The sequence below is a fragment of the Seriola aureovittata genome, chromosome 5 (genome assembly GCF_021018895.1).
Source record: "Seriola aureovittata isolate HTS-2021-v1 ecotype China chromosome 5, ASM2101889v1, whole genome shotgun sequence".
NCBI classification, from domain to species: domain Eukaryota; kingdom Metazoa; phylum Chordata; class Actinopteri; order Carangiformes; family Carangidae; genus Seriola; species Seriola aureovittata.
Window position 1 is genome coordinate 6,145,561 of NC_079368.1, and position 27,273 is coordinate 6,172,833.

The 27,273-nt window shown below is 42.1% G+C and overlaps 1 protein-coding gene and 1 long non-coding RNA gene across 6 annotated transcripts in view; one reads left to right on the forward strand and one right to left on the reverse strand.

The window, feature by feature from the left end:
* The window catches only part of LOC130170151 (uncharacterized), a 35,494-nt gene extending 21,343 nt beyond the window's left edge, over positions 1–14,151 (reverse strand). For both annotated transcript variants that reach the window (XR_008827947.1, XR_008827948.1), the window contains exons 1-2: positions 13,520–14,151; positions 34–177 (exon numbers count right to left, since the gene is read on the reverse strand). This is a non-coding gene — a long non-coding RNA (uncharacterized LOC130170151). The remainder of the gene's footprint in view (positions 1–33; positions 178–13,519) is intronic.
* Positions 12,315–22,444, forward strand: tbx1 (T-box transcription factor 1). Of its 4 annotated transcripts, none has more exons than XM_056377314.1 (8): positions 12,315–12,946; positions 14,179–14,569; positions 16,796–16,897; positions 17,347–17,518; positions 18,585–18,740; positions 19,795–19,862; positions 20,478–20,578; positions 21,358–22,444. In XM_056377314.1, the coding sequence occupies exons 1-8, from the start codon at positions 12,763–12,765 to the stop codon at positions 21,735–21,737; spliced, it is 1,554 nt and encodes a 517-aa protein (XP_056233289.1). In that variant the 5' UTR covers positions 12,315–12,762; the 3' UTR covers positions 21,738–22,444. The 4 variants fall into 4 exon arrangements, with proteins under 4 accessions (XP_056233289.1, XP_056233291.1, XP_056233288.1 ...); XM_056377316.1 differs by having other exon boundaries at positions 14,230–14,569; XM_056377313.1 differs by having other exon boundaries at positions 12,317–12,946; positions 21,355–22,444.
* Positions 22,445–27,273: the final 4,829 nt, after the last annotated feature.

Below are 27,273 nucleotides of genomic sequence, written 5' to 3' on the forward strand. Positions count from 1 at the left end.
CAAGTGGGAAGAATTGGAGTGTGGCGTTCTCACCATTGAAAGCAGCAGCAGCGGGGATCCCGGCGGACTCACTCCTGTTTACTCTTGTTATTTGGTCAAGCAGACGGCTCTCTGTCCCAGTATTTAGCCGATTCCCATTTCCTGTTTCTGCTCGGCACAACCCCTCCACCAGAATACCTGAAGAAAACAAATGCATAATTGCTTTTTTGCTTTAATGCAATAAAAAAAAAAAAACAATTTGTACAGGTTGTGACTTTTTTTTTTTTAACCTCTGCAATGACTCCCTGGATACATCCTTAGTTCATATTACAACTTCCAACATTGCAAGTGTAAAATGCTTGCGTGCAGTGGTGTGGTATAAATGTATGGAATTGAAAAGGCTTTTTACACCCTCAGTGAGATGATATCTATTGTTACAGTGAATTCAAGGCGTAAAAATGGATGTTAGTGACTGTAAATATGGCTGCTTCAGTCACATGATGGTTTAGGATAAAAAAAACAGATTGTATACATAAGAGACAATAAATATAACATTCATTGCTGCCCTGTGAAAACCATGTATCCCTTAAACATCAACTTGTTTTGGACCTATCCTTTTTTTCAGCATTGTGACAGGTCCACTCACTCCAGCATCCAGAAGCCTGACCCAGTCCCTTCTACCAGGTGAGTCCAGCTGAAAGCATTCCTGCGTTGGTGGTGGTGGGGGGGGGGGGGGGGGTGTAGAGGTAGGGAGTGGGAGTGGATGGAGGAAGATGAGTAAGGGTGCGGTGTTAGAAGAACGACCCACCACCACCACCCACGAAGGCTGCCACGCTCTCTGCTCCTCTGAAGGCCGCCTACCTGCTAATTTGCATCAGTAAACAAGCGTCGGACAACATCAAAGTGTCGACGCCAATGAGGCCTGACGCGGGAATGGACTCACGTTTAAGCATGTGTGCAGGTGTGTGTGTGTGTGTGTGTGTGTGTGTGTGTGTGTGTGTGCTTGCATCTGCCAGTGTGTGTATTAGGTTATAAATGAAGGAATACCTTTCATCAGTGAAACATTGTTTGTCAGTGGTGGATTTGTAAATTTTACAGTGGTCATTTTTTAAATAAAATTTTTTTTTTGCACAGATTTTGTCATGAAAATGGTCAAAGTAAAAAATAGCATCTATATCAGCTTTCATAACACAAACCCTAGTGTGTATATCTGTATGCTTAAAAAAAATCCATCAATGTGAATGTGTGTATACATGTTTCTTTAGATGGGCCGCCACCCACGGGGACATGTCAGGTAAATATTTGGAGGGTGAGGGGCGGTGAAGTGTCCAGCGTCCAGAGAGGGCACATGCCATCCACTCCACGCCGGCATGTGATACGGACGGAGACACCTGATCCTGCATTAGGCCGCCTCTGAAGCTAAGCAACATCACGGCTCACCCCAAACATCAACTTGAACCAAAGGGCCTCAAGCCAAATAACTCTGTGTGTGTGTATATGAGCAAAGCAGCCTGACTTTCATGTGCCTAACCTTGCTTATACATGTACATCAAGTTAGCTAAAAATCACAGAAATATGAAAGACATGAATATTGGCAACGAGAAGCTGAGTAATTGTTTTCAGCTCTCGTAATTCCTCTGTGGATGTGAACTCGTGTGCATGTGTGTGTGTGTGTGTGTATCGGGAGGGTTGTTGTCATGTGTCACTTGGAGAGACGGGCGATGACAGAGGCTTTTCAAGGTGTGCTTTCAACAGCAAGAACGCAGGCTGAGGGTTAAACATGGAGGAGGAAACTGCTTATAATATTTGGATGCTAACTCATTGCAGCAGACACTTAAGATTACCAGTGATGCTTCACTTCCAGTTAAGCGGCTGCATTTATCCAGGTACATCACAGCAGAGTTATTGCATTTATTCAGGAGTCTGGCCTGCTGCTGCGCCAGTGGAGCGGTGCAGGTTATGTCCTGGCGCCCCAATGCCCACCTCTCCCCCTGCCGTGCCAGGTGCTCTTACACCAGCAAACCACACAGGGGAGCTACTGCTTTTTCCAAGGTCTGTGTAACAGAGACACACACAGAGAGACACGCACGCACACGCACACGCACACACACACACACACACACACACACACACACACACACACACACACACACACACACACACACTCACACTCTCTCTCCAGCCAAACATTCCCTTCAGTCAACCTGCTGCACAGGGTTCAGCACGGATCAGCAGTTGAGCTGGAAGCGAGAAAGGCAGTGATTTCTGTTTGCAGCCAGTGGAAGAGAAACATTTTATAACAAGAATAACATCTGTTGTCTCCTGGTTTTTATTGCTGTCTGTTGATTATAATAAGTTAATCTGTGACAAAATAAATCTGTTACCACTGATAAATAACTCAGCTGCTTCTGAACTGTCAGTAAACAATGAAAACTCTCCTGCCTTTCTACACTATAACCTATTTGATATGTAAAAGTGGGTGAATATATCATGTAAATCCTGTTATGGATAGTCTTTTTGTATTTTTTTGTATATTTACTTATGAATTTAGCTATATTTTAAATAGATATTTTAAAGTGTTTGATATCATGTTGCTTTCACAGACAGGTCAGAAAAAAAGATTTTAAGTTTCAAGAGAATTCATTAATTAATTTTCTTATTTTGTGTGTAAAAGAAAAGGCTTATTCATACGGCAAAGTTAAACTTTTTTTCTTTTTTTATGTGTAATTTTAGTTGTTTTTTCAGTATATACATGTGTAGCTATTTAAACAAGTTTGAATTTGTTGCTTTTTTGGTCTCGAAAGCAAAAACAATTTAATGTTTCAACAAGACAAAAAGGTCAAATCAAAAAAATTCTTTTCAAAGAGGGGAAAAAAAAACACAAAGTGAAAAATATTGATGTCCAACCCTCTTCCTCTTAGTCATATGTAAACACAGCTAGGTATCTAGGACAGTGATGTCAGATACGGTAAGAGACGTACAGCAAGTGAGGACATGTTCTAATAAATATCATTACATTCAAGCCGGCTGAAAATATGCCAGTCTGCGAGACGCACTATAGGACTACAGTCAAGATTAATGAGCTGAGAAATCAGACCCAAACACAAGGGCTATTTTTTTCCACATCCAGTTGACTCCAGTGTTTAGGCCTTCTCTGTGCGAGCCACAGGGGAGGTTGCTGCAACACGAAATGCTTCTGCTCGTCTGTGTTGCTTGGTTCATCTGTCAGAGAGTCCATCCATATTTTACGGTGCGGGACGGGACTATAGGGGCATGTGGAATACCTGTATGACAGTATGGGTGCGGTAGTGTGATATCAGTGTAAATGAAAGGTATTTAAAACTGTGGCAGACACACTCTAGGAAATTTAATCCATCTGCAAATATGGGCAAGTAAATAAAACTCATCAGGAGGATGTGTGCTCAGAGTTTTATTGTGCAACCAGACGACTGAAATTTATGTCATGAGGAATTTGGATTATAAAACATCCTTCATTTTTGAGGTTTTGAGTTTTGTTAATTATAATTTCTATGGCTCTGTGGTCCGTTTTCATTGTTAAAACTCTAAAAGAAATGATCAACATTATGTCCTGTTTGTCATTCAGGTACTTCTTAGTGTCGGCTGCATGAATAGAATTAAAATACTTTTATTTACAAAATAATATAATAAAATAATATAAAATATTATTCTGTGATTTATTCATGTCACATGATTATACAGTAATTCATAACTACCAGTTTTATGTGTTCTAAATAATTTGCTTAATAAAACAAATTACTGGTCTGTATTTTACTAGATGTGTGATCATTTGATTTTCTAATGAACAAAAAATGAATTCTTTAAAATGTAAGATAGAGCTTTTTTCATTATTATTATCATACTTATTAGCTCTATTTATTAACGTGACCTACATTTTCTCAAGACATTTCTATAAGGATATATTATAAACAACTCTGGAAATGCTAACAAAAAATTGATTACCTTTTCAATCTATGTAATAACAAGTCCAAACATGGATTGTATGAAAAGGTAAAGTTACATTTTCTGTGTTATAATATATCAAGTTTTATAAATTAGGATTTTTACTAATTCAATTTTTAAAAAGAGTGTGAGTAAACATTTAAAGGGTGTAAAACTGTGCATTTTAAATACAGCCAGGAATGTTATAAACATTATGTGATTAAAATAAACGCTTCTGATTGGAGTTATAAATTATTCTAATAACAATACAATCACATAATGTAATTTCAAACAATGAAAAAACACTTCTTTATGCAAAAAGCTTATCACTGTGTCAGAAATGAATGGATTCCTTTGGTAAATTTTGTTCCTTCGTCAGTACAATAGATGAGGGAACTTTTTCATTATACAAGGGCCATGTAATCTCTGGACCCTTTGTTTTCCATTGGCTCTCAAATGTTCCTCGCCACCTCCAGAGCTGGCTAATGGATGCAGATGGAGGAAGTGTTTGACATTATGGACACAGCAGTGCTTGTTTTAGAGGAGCTGGTCATGTGGTTTGCCCTAGCAGGCCACACAGTACCCCCTTAATGTGACCCAGACCCCCCAGCCAACTCCAGCGGGTTTCAAGAACTGTCCGCTCCAGGGGGAACTGAGTGTCAGTTTAGCCCCCCGGTGAACACAAGTCAACATGCCTTAATCCCCCCATCACCTAAAGTTACACTTTTGGGTCTGCAATTAGCCAGCAGGCCAAATCTCCTCCACGCCCTACTGAGCTCACTCTTTCTGAGGCCTGACACCGGTGCCGCCGGTTTCCATGGCGCTGTGCCGGCTCGGGCCACATGGTCCCTCATCTTTCACTGTCACCGTGCTGGAGAGGAAGCGATCAAAACAAACATGTGGTGGCAGGGAGTGCCTGACATGATGAATCGCTGTAATCAGCATCAGACAGCCCAGCGCTCGCTCTGATTGGTGGAGACTTGCTTTTGACAGATTCTGCGAGTGACTGAGCGACAAGATGCACAAAGCGGGATTTGTGACCTGAAGCCTAAGACCTGAGATGGTCCAAGCAAAACCACTGTCAAGAGAAGTCTGCAGGGGCTACGCTGAATTTCACATTTTCTGAGGCGGGGAAATATTTCCAACATGGAAGCCGGTTGTTTGGTGGGCGCCGTGTCCATTATGAACTGGCCCACAGCCATGCCAACAGGAATGATGGGGGTGTAAATTCCAGGCCGTGGTATCAGCTCCATTCTGCACATTGTTTACCTCCTGTGTGACTTCCTGCTTCTTCATCTTGGAAGAGGAGCACAGGAAGGCCCGATATTCCCCCCTCAACCCAAATCTCCTGTTCGCCCAAACAAAAAGCCACATTGTAGCTCATTTTCCTGTCCCCTCCGCTGCGCATTTCCAACCGGGGGTGTGGTATTGGCATTCCTCAAGGTCAAATCTCCGCATGCCTCTGATCCCCTAATTTCACTGTCTGGGGTTGGTGTGGGGGCCTCTCTAATGGACATGTTATCCACTTCCTGCTACTGGTTAAGAGGCAATCTTGATCCTGCTGTCACAGAAGGAATCGCCGCGTTAAAACCCCACTAAACACCTTCGGCATTTCAAATTGGAGAGCTACTCGATGTCTCGTCATCTGAGGTTGGAGCCTTCCTACAGATGGGCCAAAGAAACGACGAATGCGGGCGAGTGAAAAACACGGAGGAGGAAGGGAGAGAGAAACAGGATCAGCCCGTGAAAGGTGCATTTACTGACTGGAGTGACTTTAAAGGAAACATTCACTCAGCTGAGCTTTTGGAGGGAAAAGAACAGTCTGACCACCCCACTGGCTTACACATTAACTCCGCTAACACAGTTATTAATTTCAGCTAGAGAGGGAAAGTAGTTAAAGGGATACGCACACATGCACTCTCACACACACACACACACACACACACTCACACACATGCACAGTGGATCTGTCTGTAATGGCCTTTGACAGGAGGTCTGTGGTTCAAGTTCACGAAAAGCAGCAGAAGCCAGGGAAGAGTGAACGAGCCAGTCTGGCTGAGGAAGGGCAGACGGAGAGAGTGATCCGGGGATGAAGGGATGGAAGAAGCTGGGGTGGGGTGGAGGGGCATGATGTGGTGGTGGCAGTGGGAAGGGGGTCTCAGTCTTGAGCCCCCTCTGCCAGAAACAACAAGCAGGCCTTCTCATATTCAAATAAATACCAAGCCAGTGGGGAGTAGGGAGGGGCGGCAGATAAGGAGGAGGCAAGGGGCGAGAGCCAGACTGGAGGATGCCTTCTCTGCTACACTGAGGCCTATTTAGGATCACGGGCCAGGCCGAGAGGAGCAAAGCAGGCAGTGACAGATTTATAATGAGCGTATACTCTGCCCTTGCATTTAATACCGGGCTTAAGACGTATTAGAGAGACAAAGGCCGCGGATCCTGCTCGGGCAGAAGAAAGGCCTTAATTAATTTGGGGAGATCACGGAGGCCCCGGGCCCACATCATCGGTTCTTTGTGGCAGGAATGCCAGCTATTTACCGGTGCTCCAATGGGGCTGCGGGAAGAGGCGAGGTGATGACGACTGGGGCGGCCGTGCAACAGATAGGAAAAGGATACTTTTCAAAAGCTAAAAGCTTCTCAGTTTTAAAACAAAGACGGGAGGGAAAGAGAAGAAGTGATTTTGAAAAGGGATCTGACTCCAAGCAGCCCCCACCCCCCCATCCCCACCCCCCCCCAACCGTCCCATGTCCTACACAGACATTCCACACTGTTTTTGCTCTCTCTCTCTCCATGAGAAATTCAACTGATAAAAACTGAGGAATCTTCAGAGCATAACAGCACCACACACTCTGTAAACACACGTATACTTTGTGATTTTTCTGTCCTGATGACCTTCAGGCCTTTTCCTATGCTACCACGTGTTAGACTGTATCTTACAGTGATCTCCTGGCAGTTGGATGATAACTGACTGTTCAGTCCTTTCTTCTTTACAGTGTTGCTTCAGGTGTGGTGGGGCTGCAGAGAGCAGAGAGTGGAGGCCGGCCTGCATCGACCAGGCCGCTCAGAGCCTGCTGAAGGGCACAGTTGGCAGCTGTCAGGCCCATTCGTTAACTCCGAGAAGACATGTGGAGAGAGGACCTTCCTTCCCAAAATAAACAGACAGTGGTGGCACACATTTTCCCAGGCAACTGCAAAGGGGGAGGGAAAAAGTGAAAATTGTGCTTTTGTCTGTTTGTCTCGTTTTATTTCTGCGTGGCTGCCTCGACAAACTGTCTTAAAACATCAGAATCCATAAAGATTAGGAAGCAAAAAACATATTTTACTTACTGTATAAACCGACTGAGAGAAATAAACAAAGACATTTTACGGAAAGAAACTTTTTCAAAATTTGAAATTATGGGACACAGTGGGGTTGTTAACCTGCAGCCTCTGAGGTTTTTCTATTAATAATATAAAAAGCTAAAGTCTACACCCTGTTTTTTTTCCGTGTTTTATGAAAGTGTGTGGGAATATATGTCGGAATCTGCCTGAGGCAGACACCAGGGAATCATGATTTTCACCTTTGGTCAACCATTGTGTTCATGTCCATTGTTTTTATGCACGTCCTTTTATGATGACCCCCAAAATACAAAGAGAACAGGGCTGAACAGGAAACCCACATTTATATGCCAACAAGGAAATGTGTTTTGACTCATTTTTCCCCTTTTTTTGAAAAAAGGAGGAATGCCCTGTAATATCGAGAAGAAGGTAATATGTCCTTACAGCCTATAGACTAACACAGGAGTCAGATAAATCTCCCAGTTATAAAATAGAATTAAGACCAAAGTTCCACTAAAAATCTGACCCACCTATTTGTTAAATCACACACAGGTTGTCTGCAGTGATGTTTGTATTATTACTGCGCTGTAGTCGCCTTTACGCATGACCGGAGGCCTATTGAAGGACGATAGATCTGCAGACACCTGTAACACTATGTGAACACAAGCCACCGTCGGTATTTACAGTCTACCATGCTGCAGACACGCGCACAAATACACTGAAATAATGTCTTTGCATATATTTGCACATAATAACAAGTTTAGAAACCATCAAATCGACTATTTTTATATTTTATTCATCAGAGCAACCAAACAACGCCACGGGGGGAAAATCGTCCAAATACCAAGCTAACCACTCAGTGACAGATGATGGAGATGAAATTACAAATAAGGAAAAATAAATAATGACAAACATCGGACAAATATCCATCACATCCATCACAGGGTAAAATGTTTGGACGTTTTTAATGAAAAACACCACTAAGTATTTGCGCCGATGTGGACGTCTCATTCCGGGAAAAGGAGGTGGACATTTTTAACCGGCGCAGTGAATGAAGGCATACACAGATTTAGCCAAGCGACAAAATGAGAGCCACTACTGGTGCTGTAAGACACGAGACAGCTTGCACCTGCAAACTGCAGACTTCTTTTCAGGGCTTTTAGCAGTCAAAAGATCCACTCTCCAGTTTACTGCGTCCTCGATAAAATGATTAAATTATTATGAATTGGAAAGTGGGAGACTGTGATACAGCAGCAAAACTGCAAGAGCCATTAGGTCTATTAACTAAACCTTCTTGCTCATCAGAATGAAGGCCTGTTGAGTTCACAACCGAGCACCGGAATTAGTTTAGGCATTTTCATTGATTACGTCCAAAAAAACAAAATGTAAAAATAAATAAATTCTAAATAAACTACAGAAACATCATTTAAAAATTTCCCCACTTCCGTTTATACATTAAAGTTTATTCATGAGGTATAAATTCAAAACAAGTAGCTGACTTATTTAAGGGACAGTGTTTTTTTTAAGGCACCTATCTTCAATTTTCCTCAGATTATAGATTATTATTTACATGTTTTTGTCCCTTATAATGATCACCGGAGGTCCTGCAGATAGCTGAGGCACCTTTTCAATATTTCCTCCTGCATACCTGCCCTCTCTCCGTGCGTTTCCTCCGGCCGCGCGGAGAGAGGGGACACCCCGGGCCCTCTGCTGTCAGCGGTCAACTGCTCACTTCCTCTCCTTCACATTCAGGGATTTAGACCAATATTTAGACAGGATAGGATTTTATACTTGGAGTGCGCCGCGTCGGTCCCCACAGCCTCGGTCACGCAACATGAACGTGAAAATCATTGCTTTTAAAGATCAGCGGAATAACTTGTGATTTATTATCTGTAAAATGATGTGAGCGTGTCATTAATAATTGTGGCTCATTAAATGAAAGACTGGAGAAATGAATATCTCCGCAAAACAAGCGTAAAAACATCAAAGGATGTTTTATGTTGTTTTATCTCTAGTCTGGGAGAAGGAGAGAAGAAGAAGAGAGCGCGCACACACAACAGGTCCTTCCACATATACCGATGACCTAATCACATCTCTGTTTAATAATAACACCAAACAGCAGCCGCCGGGCCCTGACGTTTACGAGATCTGTGCTATTTAACGAGGCCATGGGCGGGAGTTTTTTTTTTTTTTTTTTTTTTTTTTGGTTTGGTGAGATGTCGTGTTACCACAACAGGTCACACAGGCCGCTCCTACAGCACGAGAGTCTCCTGGAAAAGACAACAGGAAGACAACCAGCAACATGTGGATCTCAGCTGTGTGACTGAGTGATTGTCAGAAATGTGTCAAACCACTGACACAGAATCACAATCAGCTCGATATGTTTGCAATGTCCTTATGGAAAAGCATTTGTGCAATTTATTATTATTAATTTAGGCTATTCCAGTGCGTAAAAGCGCATGCCAAATGACACGGGGGTCTCCTGGTTTGCCTTCTGTTGGCCTCTGTCACCTCTGTGCAGATGCCTGTCAGTGAATGTCACACTGAGTCTCACTGTGCAGGAACAGCAGCACTGCCTCAGGGATAAATGGCAATCCATTTAAAAACAGAAAATCAGAATGGGCACTATTTTCCTCTGTGTAAAAGCCGATCTTAGAAATTAGAAAATTGCAAAAAAAAAAAAACATTTTTAATAATTTCTAAAAAAAAAAAAAAAAAAATGAAATAATCATTTAAATCTGTAAAACAGAGTGTCAGCTCCATCGTGTCAGATGTAATAGTCTATATATTAAAGGTTAAGTGAAACTTGAAGCAAGTCCAAAAATTATTTTGCGGACGCATCAATTAATTTCATTAAACAACGAAATAAGATGTCGCAATTAATATTCCTACACGTCAGCAGAGCCACGAGACCCAGCTCCCACACAGACTGCAAGGACTTCAAGTGTTGTATTTTTTTTTTTTTTTAATCAAGGATGTTCGCCTGGAAATTACCTATTTAAAAAATCCTGAGTTTAATCCCATTTAAAAAGACTTGGGTTCAGTAACCACTGAGTGCTGTGCTCTTTCCCTGTGTATGGACAAGATGACGGCCTGGAATTTTCAAATGATTTCAGTACTTTCCTACAGTCATTAAGAGTCTCAAATTTCCGCACTGGCCTCAGAGTAAATAATAATTTAAATTATTCAATAAAATAAACAAACATTTATACACTGACAGAGGAGCAGCAGCAGCTACAGGAGGATGTGACTGTATCCATCAGTCAGAGAACAGAGAAACGGTGTTCAGGACGCAGGGTTGCTCACACACTCTGCTCACTTTGTCTGGTTGTTTTCAGGTTTGGATCAGATGTGTTAAAATCTTCGGGAGACAGTCCACAGCGCGTGGACCTCTACAGAGCAAAGCTATTTCAAATAAAGCCAAAGATATGAGTTGCAACTCATAATTAAACTCTATTTCATCAGATTAAAATGGTCCTGCTTAAATATAACGAAAAGTCACAAATGTACAAATATGTGCTTATCTTCTACACTTTCATATAAATGTTAACCTCCCGTTGGAGCTGCAGAGATCTTGTTTCTCTGTGTAATTCATGGCTTACTCACTTCTATGTACTGAAAAATATGGCATTCATATTCCTGAGGAGCTTCACACTGTGTATTTTTACATCGTGTGTATTTTACACAGGCCATTACCTTTATTTACTGTAGCCTAAGCTTTCGATTTATATTCTGGCACTTCCCGCACATGATATTTTTCGTGACAAAAATTAAATGTATCCTTATGTTAAACATTTTTTTCCCGCTAAAACTTTCACCTCTAAGTCAGATCAGTGCAGTGGAGGACGCTTTGGCCGCTGCGAGCGAATTCCAACACAGTCTCTTCCCATTTTGATCTACTCCTGTATTTTGTCTGTTATCACCTGAGTATTTACAAAGGAGGCTTCCGACTTGGCAATGATGAAGTGAGTCGGTGTGGATGGCATCATATCTGATAAAAAAAAGGCCGGCATGCACTGGGAGGGACACATCATCCGGGCGATGGTTTACACTGGTTTTGACTTCTCCACGCCTGATTTCTTTTATAGAGTAATCTATCTACCAATCTATCTATCTATCTATCTATCTATCTAAATGTTTACCCTAAACAACATATTGCAGTGCTTTATTTGTGCTCCCTCCCTCCCGTGGAGAAACATCCAAAACAAACAGGACTAATCCTCTAACTGCTTTATCCCATTAGAACCCCGCTGCTGCTTTCACACTTAATTCACTGACTCCAGTGTAAATGAGACTCTATCCGGTCGCTATCGCAGCAGCTACAACAAAACACATCTTTGGTCGCTGCACATTAAAGCTGAACCTCGATAAGCTGAGAGCCAACGGGGCGACACTGGAGGCGCAAGGCGGAGAGGTCAAGTCCAGCTCCGGCCCCAAAATGCCACGTGTGTTTATTCTGTTTACTGGCTGTTTACTGGCTGCAGTGACGGGGTTATGCTCTGTAAAATTTCTGTGTTTGTCTGCGTGTAACAAGGTCGGCTGTGTAAGAGGTGAGGGGCTGTGCGTAAAATGTGCGTGAAATTCAGCAATTTGTATTATACTGCTTTTGGCACGGTGGACTCAGAAGGCAAGAATAATAAATGGAGTTGGTGTGTGATGCGTAAAAGAACTCTTCATCTAAAGAGTGCCACGTATGAGTGACATCTCCTAGACAGAGTGACATATCTGCCACCTCTCAATCAATATCTCATGTCCGTATTTTTCTAACTCCTGGAAATAAAATCAGTTTCTGTACATGTACTTGAAAACCTGTTGCAACCCTGTTTAAGAAAAACTGCAGTTGGGCACGTTTGCACCGCAGCCCCTGATGTTCCAGAGCAGCTCTATGTGGGCTTGCACAGATAAAATATACACATATATAGTGCGGTAATTTACTGGAAAAGAGGCGCACTCTGAAGCCGGACATTGCAATGACGTTTGAGCTGAATTCAAATGACTGACAAGGTCTTATTGAAATAAAACATCCAGTGCAGAGCGCAGACACTTTTTTTCCTGGTGGTGCAGGGGAGGCGTGGATCTTGCTCACTTTTGACATTCTCGTAGCAGTAGTAGCTTCTCCTCAAGGCAGGACTCAGATGACACCACCCCGCCACAGACCGGAGGAGAAACAAGGGAAGCTCTCTCGCTCTCTCTCTCTCTCTCTCTCTCACTCTATTCACTGCGGATGAACTATGTTTTGACACCAGGACGTGTTCAGAGGTTCATCAAATGAATCAGAACGCCGGGGAGCTTTTCGCGTCTTCACAGTAGCCGTGGGAATACTTGAAAGAACAGCCTGCCCCAGACTCTCGCGCACACCGAGCGCCGGTGGCGGAATGTGAAAACCCCATTTTGGCGCATGTTCCTCTCCATTGTGCGCAGCCTTCTCCTGCTTTCTGTGCGGTTGGAAAGCGGAGGGGGAGGAGGAGGAGGAGAGACGGCTTTTCCCGATTCGATCCCTTGCCTATGGACGACGGCGGTCCCCTCTCTCCAAAGGCTAATGCTTTCAGTATTGCCTCTCTGATTTCGGCTGCAGAGCAAACAGGAAACGCAGCGTTTGACAAACAGAGCACCGGCCTAGACAAGCCAGACCTGCACAACCACAGTTTCTTTAAAATGCACTACAGCACTGTGACCCGGGAAATGGAAGGTAAATCTGTTTGTTGATGCCCATAGAGCTGCTGTAGCATGTACACATCTCACCCGAAATTACATAACACCCTTGCAACTGCTCGTTTAATCCACATTTTCCAAAAAAAAAAAAAAAGAAAAAAAATCTAAAAGTACAGTCAATGAGCAAAGCCACACATGCGTGCGTTGTGTTGAATGCATGAATGAAATTAGTGCAAAAAATAAATTCTGGCACGGTTGCCTACTGTCAAAAAATAATGCAGATTCAGTCCTAGAAATCACTATCAGGGAGGAGAAGTCTGCACAAAGCAGCCTGAGTGGAGAAAAAAAAAGTTTCCTATTCTAAAATCCCAAAGCGTTGCACAAAGAGTCAACTTTAATTCGTGCACAGGAACACATACATTGACAATGAAGCCGGGAGGAGTAGGGTTTACACAGGCCCCCTGCGTGTAATGGTAAAAGCAGACCGTAATAAGCATATCCAGCCCGGAGAGGGAAGCATGTCCATTCCTACATCTATTAGTCCAATAACCAGAAAGCAACAGTCACCTGCTGCCTGTTTGTTTGTTCATGCAAATCAGTGTGTGTTTACCTTGTAAACTGTTTACACTCCTCTCTGTCGGTCAGATCCTCTATTCTTTGTTAACGGGGGTGATGTGGGCGATACCCTTATCCAAAAGTTAAATGGGTGCCGGAAAGCCCATTAAAAAGGGGCGCACTTCTCTGTCAATCAGTCTCGTCCCAAGGCGAGGAAAAGGCACATTACCTGCAGTTCCTTATCTAAATAGAAATAAGAACCGGTTTTATCGCAAAGGGGAGGCCCTCTGCGTCAGATAAGAGAGGAGACGGGGTTGCGGTATTACACACAGCAGCAGCGCACAACAGAGGCCGCTCAGAGCGCAATCGATCCAAAGCAAAAACTCATTCACACGCACTCGGCGCTCGTTTGTGTCAGTAGCTGAGAGATTCAACGCGAGCGCCGCAGTTTTTTTTTTTTTCGGAAACATTTCGGCACTATTCGGAAGTTTGCTACTTTAGATCAGGCAGACTGTAGTATGCTGGCAGTGGATGCAACCTCAGGGATTAACGAACAGCAGAGACGGAAACTTTTAAACCGAAAAGGGTGCATTTGTTGCCTGACATCTTCATTTGGAGCTCACTGAATCCTGCTTCTGTTTTCACTACCGTTCTCATAACCGACTAACAGTACAAGGCATATTTAGTAAATCCAGTTTTTTGGGATGATTTCAGCCATATCCAGTCCGTGGCTGACGCAGCTGTCCCATTTTTGCGATGTTGCAGCCTTCACGACGAGCAGCCTGAGCAGCCTCAACACGCCGGGGGGCTACCACCTCTCTCCGTCCCCCGGGGACCCGTACAGCCAACATGAGTCCCACTTCGAGCCGTGCCCGGCCGCGCAGCACAACTACAACTACCCGGGGTCCAACCCGGGCCAGGCCCCGCCGAGCGACAACGGGACTCCCAACTGCTCCTCGTCGTCCTCCAGCTCCACGCCGAACAGTAAAACTATAGTGAAGAAGAACCCTAAAGTGGCCAACATCAACGTCCAGCTGGAGATGAAAGCTTTATGGGACGAGTTTAACCAGCTGGGCACGGAGATGATCGTGACCAAGGCTGGCAGGTGAGCTGGATAAATACACACACACCGCAGGCTTCTTTTACTCTCACATATCGGTTAATATGACTCCATGTCCTTTAGGAAGAATGACGGCATCGCATGACTGTAGTTTTTATATCTAAAATTTTAGTCTTTATTTTTTCTTTATTTTTTTTTAGTGTTTATGATGATGCCGCAAATGACAGGCGGGATTTATCGGCCTATTTCGATTAAATTGAAGTCTCTTTTTATTCGAAAATATATAATATATTATTGCAAATAGTATCAAACTAAATGATTAATTTTTTTAAATATATTTTTTAATCCTTTTCTTCTGGTGTTTATAATGAACTAACTTTTTTCACTATTCAGCTGCATATTGTTTTCCTCTCTCTCTGTCTTGTATTATAGAAAACTTAAGAGAAATCAAGCCGAGTGAATTAAATGAATTAACACTGACACAAGCTTTGTGTCGGTGCATCAGGTCGTTTGTCTCTATGTGAAGCAGGTAAACAGTGGAGGCCTGCAGCACGGGGCTTTTAAGACTCGCTAATGAGTAGGTCAAGACGCGAGGAGGCAGTGTATTTGGAAGTGTGTGTGTCAGCTGTAAACACCATGTTGATGTGATCCTGCTGCGTAGAATAGATCCAATAAGGATAACTGTGACTCTCGGTTGGTTTCCTTCAGTCTCACTTTTTTTTTTATACGCAGGGCTGTTATAGGGAACATTATGGCCTTTAATCTGTGAGTCTTTACACGTGTGAACGCAGATCAAATCGTGCACGAGCTGATTACAGCGTTGTTTTTACTCAGGACTCATCACAGGAGTCGGCCTGCTTCCCTCCCTTACTTCTTCACACACACACAAAAAATATATATTTTGGTTACAATCAGCGTATATCAATACACCAATATCTGTTTTGATTTGGTTAATAACATTTTTAATAAACAGTAAACGGTCACGTAGAGAGAGCTGATTAAATTCAATTTTTTAGATGAGTCAGGGGCTTTTTATTGCAGAATTTATAGGCTACTTTATCCTGCTTGTATCCTTACAGGCACAGCGTTGACCTCTGACCCTTGCGGAGAGCCCATAAAATGTTTCACTAATCCTCCGTATATATAGTATTTTCAACCAGTTATGCGCCTAGCAGTGTCTGGGCCGTTCTGCATTATATTAATATAAAGAGGCGTGAGGTAATTGATTTAATCCATAGAGCCAGGGTTGAGTTTCCCGCTGTGCGCTGTCTGACAGGGGAAAGGAGATCTGCAGCAGAGCACTTTAAAAGCTCCTTCAGCCTCACCTAGCCACAACACTGACGTTAATTGAGCGTTGATTTTAGGATCCCTTTCACTGACTCGGCAGATTACTCAACTTTCAGCTGATGTTGTTGGGGGGATATGGATCTGCCCTACACACGGTAACCTAACCTGGACGAGGTGGAGGAGGCCGAGCCGCTGCGTCTGTGAGATTTCAACTTACAGCGAAACTTCCAGCAGCGACTGAATCCAAATCTCTGAGATAAAAGCAGAGACATTATTGTTAATAAATGAATAAAGGTCATGAGCAGTGTAGTATCAGCGTGCTGATAAGACTGTCTCTACATGTTCCCAGTTGTAGCCTTTTTTTTTTTTTCACACAATCATAATTCTGGACTATTTCCATTTTCCCCCTCTGGATCCTACGAGTTTATAGCACCACACCTCGCGGACCCAAATAACGTCAATGTGCGCGTGTGTGTGTTTCCACTACATGTGTGTAGGCCTTCATGTGTCTGGAATTCATCAAAGACGCAGAGGAGAAGTTAAAGCGTTTTGCCAGAAGTCACAAACGCAGAGTTAAAAGACAACAAACCGAAAGCTCCATTCAGATCAGGGGGAGTTTTATCTGGTTACGCACGGACGGAATCACGTCATTTCCAATAGTTTGAAGCCTCCGTCTTCTCGTAGCCTCTAGCTCGGGCCAAATTAAGCTCTGAAGGCCTGGAGCTGCATGAATCTCTGCAAACATGTTGGCTTTTTCTTTTTCTTTTCTTTTTAAAAAAAAAAAAACACTTTGGCAAAAATAATTTGTTGGCTTATCTGACAAATTCCAAATGGCCTAATTCAAACAGTTGAACACACAGATGATCCAGTTTTTAAAAAAGTAGGACATGAAAACAAAGCGTGCACCCTACAAGCAGCAGTAGCAGCCATTTAAAGCCTTGATTTAACAGTCGCCCCATGTTTTTTTTTTTTTCTCTTTGCCAGGAGAATGTTTCCAACTTTCCAAGTGAAAATATTTGGTATGGATCCCATGGCAGACTACATGCTCCTGATGGACTTCCTGCCTGTAGACGACAAACGTTACAGGTAACTTTGTGGACATCTTCAGACGACTGAAACGCACATCTGTCACTGTGGGGCCGTAAAATATTGTAGCCTGCGAGTTGGGAGGTTTTTACTGGTGTGCACAATCCATAACCTGCCCTGTTAAATTCAACAAGCGAAATAAAAAACTCCTACATTTACAAATAGGCCTAATTGTATCAAATAAAATATGCATGGATTCATAAATAGATAAATGTAAAAGTGTTATATATGCACATTACAACATTAGGAAATATTTCCACGATGAACCAGATATGTTGGTGACTATGTGCTGACATTAGAGAGACATTCAGTGTCATATTTTTCCCTCATCATGGAGCCTTGTATTTTTATAAAGGATATCCTCGGTGTGCGTTTCCCTACAACGTCATGGAGACATGTATTTTTGTGACTAACCGGAACCTCTTGTCTAATTCACTGTTTTCTTGCAGGTATGCTTTCCACAGCTCGTCGTGGCTGGTGGCGGGTAAAGCTGACCCCGCCACACCGGGCAGGGTCCACTACCACCCGGACTCTCCGGCTAAAGGCGCGCAGTGGATGAAGCAGATCGTCTCTTTTGATAAACTCAAACTCACCAACAACCTGCTGGACGACAACGGACATGTGAGTCTACACCGCGGGAAAGAAAGCGCACGTAAAAAGGACTTTAATTTGACCACAACAACATGCAGCGCAGCGTGTGGGCACGAAGTTTCTTTATCCAGTGTAACAGCCGTCACACCACCGGCCTCACACACCACTATGCAAATAATTTAGCAAAAATAGACAGCAGTTAAACTGACTGGGGAGATAAGAACTGCTCTATCCACAGTGGAGGATTTCACCAACACATCCAGGGGGCTCTTATTGTGAAGATTATTATAAGCAGAAGTTGAGCAGTTTTATTCGCCCTCAGACTGATTGATACAAAGTATTAAACTTTGATATTTTGAGTAATAGTCAGATGTGGCCAAAAGCCTATTTGCAATCCTCAGAAATGGCGACGCACATCAGGCTCTGCTCCAAAAGTGACGGCAAGGAAGTGGAATATTTCACCACTGGAAATTATTTCAGCCTTTCCCGCTTCATCTTCCACCGTCTGAGTTGTATCATTAGTTGCGAAATCAGACAAGATGATGTTGGGGAATATTTTAGCAAATATAGAAAAGAGCTTTGCAGGATGGAAATGGGGGTATAAACAATTACTTCATGATAATCATTATTGCTCCATGATTATGATTTTAAATAAGAATGATGATAAATATTCCCAGGCAGATTTCATACGTTCAGATGAGTGTAATAGATTTAAATGGCTCTGCACATTTAACAGTTTATTTCTGCCACTAATGGCGTTAACAAACTTGCTTCTGTCCGCAAATAGCCTGCATATCTTGGAGATGGCTGACAGAGTTTTAATATAAGAAGGTTAAATAAGATCTTTGCTCATATGTAGAAGGCACCAAACTACCTCGGTTAAGCTTCACGATATTTTTGTGTAAATTATCCTGTTCAATTTCATTTCATTTAATCTTATATAACCATCATTAATTTGCCAGATTTGAATTCGGCAACAATAAAAGTAAAACATCGAAAATAGTCTGACTTGCGGAAGTTCAGCCTCTTAATCTTTAGTTCAGTGTTGAATTCAGTGTGAATGAGTGCTGATCCATCCTTTATCTCTTTTTCTCAGATCATTCTGAACTCCATGCACCGCTACCAGCCCAGGTTTCATGTGGTCTATGTGGACCCCCGCAAGGACAGCGAGAAATACGCAGAGGAGAATTACAAGACCTTTGTTTTTGAAGAAACCCGCTTCACGGCGGTCACAGCCTACCAGAACCACCGGGTGAGCCGCTGTTTTCTAAACCTGTGAAATGTGCAGAAATGTACGTTCTTGCATCTATGGAATGTGATCAGATTTCCCATATGTTATAAATATATCATAAAGTAAAAATAGCGTAGATGTTTGGGGTATTTGAATATTATCGCAAAAATCAACTGATACCATAAAAAATCGGTTTAAGTCACTATTGATTGTGAGGCAGATCATAAAAACAGTCTTTTTTTTATTTCTGCGCCACATTTTGCGCACACAATCAGAAATAACCCGTTCTTGGTGCAGCTCAATGGCAGCTCCATGGCGCGCTCTCTGCGCGTAAATGTTGCCTCTGCTCTGTGGCTCTTTTCACTGCGTCCTCGCTGCTCTGCTTTCCGTCAGCCTCTGTCTCTGATCTGATTCAGTGTGAGAGTCGCTGCAGTTTGGCGATTGAAGCTTAATATTTGTGACCAGGCTGTAGCGTGTGAATGACTGATCTATCTGATATTGATCGTCACAGTTCATTATTTTTACACTTGAAGCGCATATGGCAACAATTACAGTGACATTATCGCCTTTAATGGGACTCATGAAATAAAGACAAATTATATAAATTGGCAGAAACATGATAAAATGATGATGAGGAGGATGATGATGATGATGACGATGATGATGATAAACGTAGGTTGTTCACGTTATGATTCTGAATAATTTATGATGGGGACTGTGCTGTGTCTGTATGATATACATGAGACGCTATGCAGCTGTCAGTGCAAAGAGCGTTCATAAATGAACAGTCTATAACAATATAAGCTCTGTATTAAGTGGCAGTTTTGTTTTAAATAACACTGAATGGGCCTGATGCTGCCGCCCTGAACAACAGACCTGCAACTGTTTACTGACATATTTTATTAAAGATAGCAGTGAGTTCAAATATGACACCTAGAATGTTCAGTCCGTAGTGCTACCTCTACCTCTGCTGTCATTTCTAATAGACGTTAAAAGTAATAACAGAAAAGGAGCTGACATTGTGTATCACATCAGTTTGCAGCACTGAGGTTTATTTTGTTTTTCTGGATTTCAGATCACACAGCTGAAGATAGCCAGCAATCCCTTTGCAAAGGGCTTCAGGGACTGTGACCCAGAGGACTGGTGAGTGTTTACACTCAGCAAAAATATTGTCTTATTGGCATGTTTCCACATGATGTAAAAATGTACAACAGAGCTGGCTGGGCCGGAGAGCATTTGCAAAATGGTTTTGCTGTTTGTTTTACTCCACACAGGTGCCAGATGGGTGGAGTTTGAAAGAACACAATGAGTGCCGCAATGATTCAAAATAGCTAGATACTGTTTGATAGTCAATCAACTGAGCTTTTCTGTCATTGACAAATGACTAGACTCTCTCTAATTGTCAGAGTGCAAAAAACCACAACCATCTCAGAAAATCAGGAAGCTGGAACAAACACAGTGGGTTTTTCCAAATGCTGTTCAACCAGCTCTGCAAATTACTGTTTTTTTCTTTAAAGCATTTACTGATGTTTATGGGGATTTGTGATTATTTTATAGAACAGGCCGATCTGAGTCATGTAGGTCGTTTCACATTTCACCCATTGTGAATTAGCGGGCCCGTTAAAGTGTTAATGCTCATTACATGCATCAGTGTAAACTCTTAAAATATGCATTCATCATTTTAGTATATAATAAAGAAAATGTGCCCTTGACATTCATTAAATGAGTGTGTAACTGAATCCATTCTCCCTGCTCCAGGCCCAGGAATCACAGGCCAGGCTCTCTGCCAATAATGAGTGCCTTTGCCAGAACAAGAAACCCAATGTCATCTCCCCCGCAGCAGAACGGCACAGAGAAAGGTCTGCACCACGCTCTTTGTTTCATTTCAAAACTCCTGCCTGCCATCACACATGAAACACAGTCATGTTCTGTTGTTAAGCATTCAGGAGAGATGCTTTTCTTTCAGTTGTTGGCATATTTCACTCTTCTACTTTTTTTTTTATCTTAAACACAGTGGTGCATTTACAGCATCAGGCCAATACTGGCTTTTAATTAAACATCAAATATCAGCCAGTCAATGTCACCCACTACAAGGCTCTTATGCTACTATGTAACTGACCACAGCTTTACACAGTAAAACCTGCAATGAAATTTTTTTTTCTCTCTTTCTACACATGACAATTTTATTTATAATAATTTGATCAATTGAATACTTGCTGAATTGAATATACCAAAGCTTCTAATCCACCCGAAAGAATTTTATAATATTGGTTTTCGATTGTTGAGCTCATATGTGGAATTATTGTCATACAATATTTGTCAGATTTTAACAGTTTTTTTCTGGGTATCAGTGCATGGGTTTCTATACAGTGATCTAAACACTGCAGTCACCTTGTGAATATTAATAATAAGCGAAATTATATTTTATTATATATCAGGCCAGGGTGCAAACTTTTCCTGGCTTCCACCCAAAAACACTGGTATAAGGACATGTATTCAAAACCTACATGTCATAACAGACGGCAGAGTGCAGAACTGAACACACTCACTGTTCAGGACAACATACACAACCTGCTGGTACAAAGTATTCACACGTTGTCTGTCTCTGCCTGTCCTCATGTCTCTTTCTCCACAGAAGACAGTAGGCGGGAATATGAGCGAGACCCCAGCGGCACGCCCATACACGCTGACCCAGCTCACCAGCTGATGTCCCGGGTCCTCAGCCCCGCCCTGCCCGTCCCGGGAGGCCTGCATGCCGTCCCACTCACCAGTGGTCGCCCCAGCCCTCCTCATGACCTTCGGCCAGACCCCCACACTATACCGCCGGACACCCTGCACCACCACCCTTACAAGTACCCCACCACCTATGAACATTATCTGGGGGCTAAGACCAGGCCGTCGCCCTACCCTTTACCCAGTATCAGAGGACACACGTACCATCACCACATGAACCCGGCTACAGCTAACATGTACTCAGCCACCAGTGGCCCCTCTAACTATGACTACGGGCCCAGATAATGACTGCTGTCCACCAAGGCTAACAGCATACAGCACTGTGGGAATAGAAAAAAAGGCAGGAAAGGCAACGCAGCCCTGTCTATTGATGGCTCACACAGCCTGTGTAACCTGTGTGCGTTTACAGGCTGAAACTCCTCCCTGCTGGATAAATCCTGCCATATTTATTTAAAGGAAATGCATCTTTGGGGGAAGAATAGGCACCTGCTCCGAGCCCTTAAAAAGGTCTGATTTGACCTTTGAACCCCAATGGCAAAAGCTCTACATCAGGGCACCCTCTTACCTGAGTGGTGCAGACATTGAGCCAGCAAACACAGGAGGACAGGAGGGACCTCTCCTTAACACAGACAATACCTTTGATCACAGACTGGAACAGATTTTTTTTGTGTTGGATGCACTTTTTGATTTGCCTTGTTTTTATTGCTTTCAAAAAAGCCATATGTTATATAGTCCATCAACCTTCTAGGTAGACGAGATGTTTGCATGTTGAGCTCATCAGAGAGGGTGTCGAAACACATCAAATGTTTTTGTTTGAGGAAAAAAAAAAAAAGAGATTTGATTTTGAAACATTCTGGACATTTTGAGCCGCTCTGAGAAGCTTGTACCATGGCACTGACTTGCAGCAATACAAAGTAAATAAATGAAGCAGAATGACTGTTCTGTATCTGTAAAATAAACATTAAATTCTTGTAATTCATAAAAAAAAAGAACGTTCTTTGTGCCAATCTTCTATTCAAAGTCCCATCTGCTGTTGTACAGCTGAAGGGGGAGGGTTAAAAAAAAAAAAAAAAAAAAGCTTACCTCACTGATAGCATTGTTCAGGTTTCTCCGTGCGGATTTGCCTGTTGAAATAGGTTGAGGTGTCTGCTGCTCCTGCAATCATTTGGAGTCAGAAATTGAAAGCTATCTAAACATTAGACTGCACTGCAGTTTAAATGTTCTAATCTGCATCTGGTTTTATGAAGAAAAAAAAACATATAAACACATAAATGAGTCACTGACCACGCTTCCTAGCTCTACACTACACTCCTCTTGATAAACCATGTGTGTAACTACACTATAGGTCTGCTGTTACAGATTGTAGTTTATTGTTAAAGTTTCCTTCTGATTAATGGATATAATTTGCTATAAGAGGTCATTAAAAAAATTAATTATTGCAGTGACAGACTTTTTCAAATCAAATAAAAGTTTTGAATAAATTAAATATTGATGATTTATTGGACATTTAAATATTCATTCAATCATACATTTGTGCAAATCATTTGGTAAAACAATGATTTAATTAATGTAAATTCTGAATTTTGTGTTTTCAAGCTTTAAAATAAGAATGCCATCTCATGTCACACAAAATGGAAAAAAGTCAGCACTTACATTTCCCCTCTCTCCAGAAGGATATCATTGCTCATATTTAATGGGACAGTTAGGTGATATTTTAAGAATGTCACCCCTGTCCTATCTGTGCAGCCATTTCCATCTCCTATTTGAAGTCCTATGAGGAATGCTTTGTTGTCAAGGTTAATCTCGATGGGGAAAAAAAAGTCTACTTTGGGATTTGTGCCTGTCACGATACAAAAGGAAACGTAACCTAATGATTCATTTCAATAATGTATTTTTTCTCCTTGAACCCAGCTGCCATTGAGCAGCGGGGTGGGGGGGGGGCCTGAGGGCGCCTGACCTCTGACTGTTTAATGGCTTGTAAAGGTGTCAAAGGTTAAATAATGTTTCCACGCATTTAAACGCCGACTAATTGGTTGTATACTTTTTTTTGTTTGTTTGGGCCTTGACTTAAGCTTTGGCACTACTTACGTTACTTAACAATTAAACTGTATTAAAAAGCCAATATGGACAATTAATTTGTAGCTAGATTGAAAGGTCTACGTTAGCTATTTACCTCATGAAAAAAGTTAGCTGATAGTTTGGAAAGAAAGTGTCAAATTCATTCAGTATAAATAATAACCTTTTTTTTTTGCGTCATAAAATAATTTATTTGAAATTCAGAGGGAGGCCGGTTTGCTATTTCAGATGATAGCCTTACCTCCATCAGCCTATCTTTATCTTTATTAAAATACCTTTTAACGTGAAGTCAGAAAACCGTGCTGCTGTGTGAAGTCCGGTCAGGAAGCGGAGGTCTGGAGCCTTTAAGCCGCCTGGTGTGAACCGTCGCCGGCCTGCAGGTGCTGAGAATCAGCCAGTCGGAAGCCGAGAGACACCGCGAGACGAAACTGGGCTCGCCCCCGCTCTGCAGGGGCTCGTGGGGGGCTGGGCGCGGGTAACAAGTGGCAAGAAGGATCAAAAGGTGATACTCGGACTAATTATAGGTTTCAAAACACACACACGTAGCAGGCTATTGAGTGGAACCAGGCTAAATAAGGATAACCTAATATCTGTGACCACAAGCAAACTTCCAGCTGTTGTGTCTTAGTTATGTATAGCCTATTTCATGGCGAACGGGGTAATTTAATACATTTCTCCTCAGTAATAGTACAAATTATCATTATTTCACAAAGATACCCACTGTCTGCTTTTACTTAGGTCAAGGTACACTGGGTTTAAATGTGTTAATGCCGTTCATTACATCCACCTCTGTGTCCAGGCACAGATGAGGGCCCACTGCTGTATAAAACAGGCTATATTATTATGAGAGAGTTGCAGTGATTCACTGTTAATTTACAGGTAGGAAATTATAAAATACAGCAGTGCTGGAGAAAGTGGGCTATATAAAGTATAGCTACAATTAAATAGCAATAAAATATTGTATTAGCCACCATGTCCTGCATTTTAAATGTCACGTAAGCAAAAGCATTGTCAGCAAAACGTATTTAAAGTAGGCTACAAAAAGTAATCAACACAGAAATACAGCCCCTGTGTGTTATACTGTCATATACTATTTAATTATTCTTACTAATGCAGTAAAGTGTAGAGTCTCACTGTGTTGCTCAAGGAGCCATTAACTGCTTTATATACTGTTAGTTTAATCTTTAACAATTCATCACATTTTATATGAGCTGCATGTACAATCTTAACTTATAACAGTATAACAGTAACTAAGGTTGTCAAATAAATAGTGGAGTAAAGTACCCAACAGTATTTGCCTCTGAAATGTTATGGGTGCGGAAATGTAAAGTAGCATTAAATGTTAATACTCAAGTTCAAGTACCCCAGATTTGTACTTATGTACAGTACTTGAATAAATGTATTTACTTACATTCCATAACTTCAATAAAGAAACAGCCTATAATCATTTTTATCCCCACATATCCAGCCATGTTACGTTCATGGGGTACGTTGCACTCAGAATCCCTGGTGTAGTGTGCATCAGTCTGGGTAGGCCTGATATTGAAGCCTGAGGCTGTTTTCTAACTCTGTCTTGCATTCTGAAGGAACCTGTAACAGCTTATATAAATAAGGAACACAGATTATATTTTCCGTATTATTAATCTTCAGCATCACAGTGAAGAGTAGTTTTGCTGAATTAAGATAAATGGATACTGTATGATAGGCTGAGATTGCAGGTATTTTGAATCCCTGCAATAACAAATAAATGAAGTGATTTACTTTTTAATGCAAGTGGCAAATCAGGGAAATTGCACCTACTGGAGGAATTATGATGAACTGCACCTCAGCTATTCTAATCAGCGTGGTGCCTTTGTAAGAAAATATTTTATGCATTACATTTCTACACATGCACCTAAATAGGCTCTGGCATGCTTTCAGCAGGTTTAGACCATTTTTCAAAACCAATTATTTGCATTATTCATTTCACACAGGAAAAAACAACTTGCTTAGGCCCACTTACACTGTAGTACAGTTTATATGCCCAGATCTCTCAGGCTCCAGGGGACGGGGTGCCAAGGACTTGCCACTGAAGTATGAGGAGGCAGAGGATGGATGATAATGAGACCTGAGGCATCATTTGACACTCAGCTGCATCTGGAACATCTGCTGTGACAGGCCTAGCAGGGTCTCGATGCATTCGCTTCACCTCTGTAGATTTCTGCTGAAGAGCTTTGCTTGGACAGTTATTAAAAACAAGGCAGGTAAACCAGCCACAGTCATCCACCTAAACAACAGAACACATGTTTCACATTTCCCCCCTCTGGCCTCTCAACAAATACAAAAGGTGCTACGGTTTATGGCGTGCATGAGGCTGCTGATGGACATTTTATGCGGCCCATCAAAACACATCATCATCACTGGGCAAGAGCCCTGATGCATTTGTATTAATTCACATTTGAAAAAATAAATAAAACCAACTTAACCATGAGGCAGAACATTGGCTTTGGCCTGTACAGAAAGGGATTGTTTTCTTATAATCATTCTTTTTCATATATTTATGTTTTCTAAATAATCAGACTCAGTATGACGCTGGTAATATAATTCATGAAAACAGCCGAAAGCTCAGGGTGTGTCAACATCAACCAAACACACACACACACGCACACACACACGTGCACGCACGAACACACGCACGCACACACACGCACACACACACACAATCCAACGGATTATATCCTATCCCAAAGCCAGGCTGACCTCTGACCCTGAAGACCAAGGAAGACACACATTAGGTGATAAGTGAAGCACAGGGCCTGTTGTGCAGACGGTCTCCCTGTCCATTTATTGACTTCCTAAATGATCCATTATGAAGTGATTTACGAGGTCCGCCATCCACTTCTAAGGCCGGTGGGTTGCTGTCTACTCCATTCAGCAGACATCTGCACCAATGGACTTTAACATTTGATTTATCAGAGAATGGACGGAAGCTGGCCCACGCCACCTCTACTGTTTGTTCAAGGCCAACAGGAGAGTTAGGAAGCTATTATGAATGCAAGATGTCACCAGAGGGGTCAGACACAAAAGGTATAGATGGAGCTCTGCGGGGAACAAGGAAAACATGTCATTAAAACCAGGCACTTTGAAAAGAAGCAAGGCAAAAAAAATGTCTTATTTGATGTATTTTAAAATTATATCAAAAGGTTTTCAACAAGTTTCAAGAACAAACACAACTCTTCCAAAAACATAACACTGAGTACAAGCAAGAAAAGCCACCAAACCTGCAGTTACACACCGCTTTCCATGACAGTAGCGTCACGGCCAGGCAGCTTGTCTAGCGAATGACCTTGTCTTTCCTCTGTTCGCTAATGATTCGTGGCCATTATGCCGGTCTGGCTCTTTGATTTCTCAGGCCTTTCCTGTACAGCATGATGAGCTTCTCAATTTGGGGTCATCCCAGGAGACAAAGCCTTTATGAAGCAGAACGTCGAGCGTTTGAAGCCCTGGCCCCCGGCCTCTTGTCACAGTGCTGTAACACATGAGCTCCCATGCTGCTCATTGACTCACAGAGATATTATTAGAGACGGTGGACAGAAAAACAACACCTCTCTATTTTCTCTGGGACATTCACAACAAGACCCCTTGGCCTTCTTCTTGACAAATGTCAGTTTCTTAAAAAGACATCTGTATTTAGGATTACACGTGAGATAAATGTGGAAGTTATCGACAGTCTGAGTATCCTATCACAAAGGACGTTAAAACACAT